Raw genomic sequence first — 6,000 nt, 5'->3', positions numbered from 1 at the left:
CTATTTTATGCTTTTGTTTGGGAGCGTGTTTACGAGGGAGATTGTTTTATTTTCATGTGATTTTTTAAAAATATATTTCAATGATTACTAAAGTTAAAATTAAAAAAAAAATCTAATTTAGAAAGAAAAATAAAGCAGGCCAACAAACTCTGGAGCCATCAATATCTCCAAAATTTATGAATCCTCACCGCAAAAGTTTTCGCTGGCAATTGAAACATAAAAGAGAAGGTCAATTGCAATTTCATTTCTACGCGGCGGTTCATAATGATGGTATTTATCTGCTGTAATTAATCAATTAATTAATTTGTCCTTAGTCAAAGGAACTCCCAATTGATTCAATCTACCAGAAAGAGACAGAAATCAAGCAAGATGGTCCGATCTAAAATTGGGCAGGCGAGACAGTTAACTAACTAGTCGAGTGAACCAAGACTGGTTAATGGTTAACATGGTTAAAAACACAAAAACACGAGGAGTTTAAAAACTATCTAACTACCGTCAGCAAGAGGAACAGCGGAATTCTTGCTAGGGCTGGGAGGCAAGCTACTCTTCCCGGAAGCAACAAGTCGTTGCACAAAGCTCTCAATTCTTTCAGCATTGGTCTCCGTTAGTAACCGCTTCCCCCCAAACGGTAACGTTTCGAGTCCTCTCTCCTTTAGCACCTCCTCCTCCACCATCGGCCCCGCGCTGGCCAATCCGTTTGCCTGCACACATTTAACGCCGTTAACAAAGATGATGCATGAATCATAATAAAAACTGGAGATCACTGGAACTTGAAATTGAAACAAAAGAAGCAAATACCTGAATTCTGACGTAATCAGTGCGGTTCCAACAGAATGCGTTACCCAACATTTGGTCAACAGTCTCTGAAACTCCGTCAAGCACAATGTCAACAACAGACGACGTGGAGCATTCTCCGTTACGACGGAGCTTCCTCCCACTCAGCGATCCACTTCCGTTTCCCAACGACAGAACCAACAGATCTTCTACGCTATTAACAGAAGGGAAATCACGCTTGTTGTGGAGCACGTGCGTAACTGCCGCTGCTGTTGGATTGTTCATCACTAGACCTCCGTCTATCGCGGAGCACGAAGTTTTGCCGTCAACTGACGTTAAGTTAAACGGCTTGAAGAGGCTTGGAGTTGCTGAAGTGGCAAGGCAGACTTTCCAGAGCTCGAAGTTAAAACTGGGTGATTCGGTCGCGTCGGCTCGGGAGAAGACAAAAGGGGCGGAGCTCTTTAGGTCAAAGCAAGGAACAAGGAGGGGCTTGCACGTGTCCTTCAAGGTCAAAATCACACCGTCATCTCTCCTCAACGCTTCTTTCAATACTTTCTCCATGCTCCTACCAGAGCACCTCCTGCGGCGGCTGAGGAAGCCACTGCATTTCACCCTGAAGAGGGCGGAGTTTTTCTCAGCAACGAATGCGACGGCGTCTCTGGCAGTAAAGAGTGGGCGGCCGGAACCATCGTCGGCGGATAGCATGGCAGCGAGGAGAGCTCCGATTCCAGTGCCAGCAATGATATCAAAGAAATCGGCGATTCGAGCTTCAGAATCGCCGGTTTTGAAGCGGATCTGATCCTCAAGGTGGATCAGAGCAGAACCAGCCACAATGCCATTCGTGCCTCCACCGTCAATGCTCAGCACTCGTGTTTTCTTGGTGGTTTCACAGTGTGAGAGCCATTTCTGCTCCAGTTTTGAGAAGATCTCTAACGTTGCCTTACTAAGGTCCATTTCAATAGCACTCTCTCGATACCTTACAGGCTTAAAATGCAGCTGCTCTTGCTTTGTGTTTTTGCGTGTGTAAATGAAAGCGAGGAAGAGAATGTTTCCCAAGTTTTATAATGGCGCGGGTTTTGAAAAAAAGGGCTCACGTTTTGTTGATGAAAGAATTAATGACTGCACAATGCTCTCTCTCTCCCCATCAAAATCTCTGGCTTTTCAGGTGGAGGAGATGGAGATTAGCACTGTGTTTTATCTCTCTCTGGGCTCTGTGAGTTGTGTGGAGAGTTAAAACCGGGAGTGAATAGGGGTCGTGCTGGTGAAGGTGGGTTATATACGCGTCACGTCCTGTTCTGTTTTCTTTTTATTTATTTATTTATTTTGACTAATCTCTAGGGCTATGGGTTTACTCTTGTGTAGTTGTTTACGTGGATGGACTGTCCTTACACGTGCGCAACAGAAGGTGTACTAATCGGGTCAAGGGAAGGAAGCGACAATCTCGGCTCGGCTCTCGGCTCAACAGTGATGACTAGTTCTGTACAGTTACTAGCACTGTTACAATACTATCTTTGTCTTCCCTGGCCAGGTAATTATTAATTTACTATTACTGATTAGGATTAAAGTCAAGTCCCGTCCTCAACTCTTTGACATTTTATAGTTTTTTAATTGGGATTTCTTGAAGTGATTTAACTTTTGCCACGTGGAATGACATCTTAGGTTAAGTTTAGAATCTAAAAAACCATATTAAAAAATTAATTGAAAATACAAAAAGAAGTTTTGCGTTTGAAAAGTTGGTGCAAATTAGATGGAGCCTAATAAATGACTGCATTTACAAATTAGAGATCAGTCCTTGTTTCCTGACTTAAGAGCTAAATCTTCTCTTGGTGAATTAGTTCTACACCGATGCATTACTAATCGAAGTATATGGCGTGCTAACTTGCTAATCATGCTGTCGTGCTGGTTGATGCAATAGTCACTGTCTCTGTGGAAAACAAACATTATGAAATAAATAAAGCTCACCCGAGAGTGTTGTTTTTGTATTTTTAAAATTATATTTTAGATTTTTAAAAATCTTAGATTTTTTAAAAAATTAAAAATAAATTTTATAAAAATAATAAAAATATTACTTTTATGTATTCATATATTTTTTTTTAAAAAAAAAAACTGAATTTCATGAAGAAAAAAAACCGAGTAAAATCCGGCCTGATTTTTTATATGACAACTGACGAGACAGGCCAAGAAAACAGAGGAGGAGTATGATCGGAACTGGCGGGACACGTGGGAGGAGTGGATAGAGATGCGATGGCTAGAAAGCCACTGCATTAGCCAGTGCCAGGCTCACTTGTATTAAAAACATGCAACAATGGACTTAAATCTCTTTGTCTTTTTATATAATTAATCTAAACCCAATAGTAACGATCTCGCTATTTTGTTTATTTTGTCGAAGAAACTGGAATTCTGGACTTACACCCAAGGAAATGGCTAGGAGAGAGGCAAACGGCTCGAGTGCTGAATCCGTGCTAGTAGCTAGGCTTGCAGGAGCACTAACTTTTTCGAAGTGGGGTCACATCGTTGGCAATCAAAAGATGGATTCCTTGTGCTTCCTCTACAAACGTCGTACACTTAATGTAAATCATCAGTACATACAATTATAACATTGTACGTTCTTGTACGGAGATAGTCCAATTGTAAGAATAGCCACAACTCCATATTCTAACAATTATCTTGAATTAAACTCTTTTGTACACGCCTTTTTGTTTTGTTTTCACCTACCGCTTGAAATTCATAGCTAGCAACCATGATATTCAAGCTGTAAAATCATTTCTACTGTAGCCTGGCGAGTTACAATAATTAAAAAAAAGGGTACAGATTGCTTGAATTTCCAAAGCAATCGGTCCAAAGTTTGGCACCTCCACGATGAGCTAGCCGGTTGCTTTTCAAATAGTTTTTCGTGCCGAAATATATATCAATGATGTTTTTTTATTTTTTAAAAATTATTTTTGACATCAGCACATCAAAACGATCCAAAAAGTACAAACCGAATTTAATTTTAGTAAAAAAAAAAAATTTAAAATTTAACGAAACACATGTTAAAACGCACTACCAAACGGGTCATGATATCCATCTAGTCTATGCCTCCTAGCCCTAGGCACGACCCTGTCTCATCACAAGCTATTCATAAAATAAACATGGTAACCTAATCAAATTCTGATTTTACCTTTTAAAAAATATTAATTTAAATTCTATAAATTTTCAGTATCACTAAAAATTTATAAAAATATTAATTTTAAAATTTAAAATTTTTAAAATTAATCAAAATACTGGTTGTACACTTATATTAATAATATAAAATAAAAAAAACGCTGCATCAAGATTTGTTTTAATAGTCCGTACGGCAAAGCTTTATAAACGAAGTAATCTACTCAGATAATTCAGTTTAGGAGTGAAAGATGAATTTCAACCAAAAACCCCATAATATAACATATAATAGGATTTTGCTATGATTTACTCAGGCTATTAATCTGAACACAAAAATATTTCTCACATCGGTCAGTAATAATGAAGAACGGCAAACCCTAGTTAGTATTTAGAAAAGAACCCTAAGGTTGACATAAATTAAATCACATGGAGAATCTACGAAGCCACGAAAATTATCCAGGAAAAGTTATTTTTATTGAAAACGCCATTTAATACATCGAATATGGCCTTTAATCGCACCTCTACACGGCAATTAAAATAAGAAAAAGACAAGGCAATGCACTAAACCATAAAAATCCCTCTGACAGAAGCAGCTTGAAAAGCATCCTAATAAGCAAGCAGTGAGAGACAGAGCGCCAGCACACTCAAGGTCCAATACAGTTTATTAAAATAAAGATCAGATGAAGCCCCGCTACGCGAGCTTGAGGGCCAATGAGCTGGACTCGGACCGGAAGTTATCGGGGAGACCGAGATATCGATCTTCTGCCCTGCTTGGCAGTGACCAGGGAAACCACATATGAAGTAGACATGGCCAAGCCTTTCAAGATTGATTGCATCGGAGCCGCTAGTGTAAGTGGCTGTAGGGGATGTTGCATTGCATGCCTCGAAATCTTGTGACGTGACTTGCTTCACGTTGTGGAATTGCATGTTATAACTGAAAACAAGAGCATCGCCGGCGTGGAAGTTCTTATCGGCAGCCCAGTCCTGGTAATCAACGCCACCCATGCTTGTCCAACCAGCAGAGTCACCGACTTGGTAAACTGTGGACGCCATGGAGACTCCGCAAAGAGCCATCATCAAGTAAGAAATCGCCAAAGTTTTCTTCATACTACCCATGACCGGAAGCTAGTCGATATTGAATGAGAGAGTACGACGAGGAGCTGCGAGGGCTGCGATTTATTTTTTTGCTCGAAGCCTTGAATGAATGGTGAATACAGAGCTCCTGACGCACGTATATATAATAGCCAAGTAATCCGAATAACAGAAGGAATTCAAGGATTCCCAGTTAAATCAATCAGGATAATTTATTGAATCCGCTTTCTGATCGGAGAGAGGACGAATTCGTGTTTGTTTCTTGACGAAAAACTTCGTTCAATAATTAGCACACAAGTTATTATTTTTCATCGAACGATTTCGACAAGGATCCAGGTCCTTAAATCACGAGGACAATCACAACGGGTCCAAGTTCCTCCATCAAGTAATTCTGGATCGTTCGGCCTGCTGGGTAATGGTATGAATAGAGGCAAAAGCAGAAAGACCGCAGGGCCCAACGAGCGCTTAGGCAAACAGAGCTCGTGGGTTTGGTGCAATCATGGCAACGATCCAGCATTCACTATGGCAGCTATGGTAGTTATTTTTTATTTGGTTTGAATTTTATTTTTAAAAATAATTAAATACTTTTTTATTAAAAAAAATAAAACTAACTAAAATTTATTTAAATTGATCGGTTTGAGTTCAGTTATTTAAAACAAAAATCAAAACCTAATTGATTGGTTTAGTTTTGGTTCGGTTTGATTATTTTATATTAAAAACAAAAAAAATATTGTTTTTGAGGTTTTTTTTATAATAAAAAACCGAAACCAAAACCCCTCAAAAATTATAAAATAATCAAAACTGAAACCGAAACCGGTTCTAATGGGTTTGGTTTTAGTTTGCCTCGATTTTTTTTATTTGGTTTTTTATTAATATTAAACCTGTCAATTTTTTAATTGATTTTTTTCATAATTTTATTTTTATTTTTTAAATTTAATTAATTTTTTTTATTTTTTTACTCAACCCCTAATTATAGTGATGTGAAGCTTTTGT

General features: G+C 38.6%; 2 protein-coding genes across 2 annotated transcripts; both read right to left on the bottom strand.

Annotated features, from left to right (window-relative positions):
- Positions 1–359: 359 nt before the first annotated feature.
- LOC118049198 (probable inactive patatin-like protein 9) lies at positions 360–2,030 on the bottom strand. Its single transcript, XM_035059132.2, has 2 exons — positions 799–2,030; positions 360–701 (listed from the first exon to the last, which is right to left on the bottom strand). The coding sequence occupies exons 1-2, from the start codon at positions 1,726–1,728 to the stop codon at positions 486–488; spliced, it is 1,146 nt and encodes a 381-aa protein (XP_034915023.1). The 5' UTR covers positions 1,729–2,030; the 3' UTR covers positions 360–485.
- A 2,491-nt stretch (positions 2,031–4,521) lies between these two features.
- LOC118049265 (mavicyanin) lies at positions 4,522–5,031 on the bottom strand. The gene has a single exon (XM_035059215.1). The coding sequence runs from the start codon at positions 5,029–5,031 to the stop codon at positions 4,522–4,524; it is 510 nt and encodes a 169-aa protein (XP_034915106.1).
- Positions 5,032–6,000: the final 969 nt, after the last annotated feature.

The sequence above is a fragment of the Populus alba genome, chromosome 2 (assembly GCF_005239225.2).
Source record: "Populus alba chromosome 2, ASM523922v2, whole genome shotgun sequence".
NCBI classification, from domain to species: domain Eukaryota; kingdom Viridiplantae; phylum Streptophyta; class Magnoliopsida; order Malpighiales; family Salicaceae; genus Populus; species Populus alba.
The sequence above is the reverse complement of the archived record's forward strand: the minus strand, read 5'-3'. Positions and strand labels throughout refer to the sequence as shown.

Bases quoted from the DNA above. Each gene is read 5' to 3' on its own strand.
- LOC118049198 (XM_035059132.2), bottom strand. From the start codon at position 1,728: ATGGACCTTAGTAAGGCAACGTTAGAGATCTTCTCAAAACTGGAGCAG. The intron at 702-798 runs GTATTTGCTTCT...AAATGTGTGCAG, and splicing joins CTGATTACGTCAGAATTCAG to GCAAACGGATTGGCCAGCGC.
- LOC118049265 (XM_035059215.1), bottom strand. From the start codon at position 5,031: ATGGGTAGTATGAAGAAAACTTTGGCGATTTCTTACTTGATGATGGCT.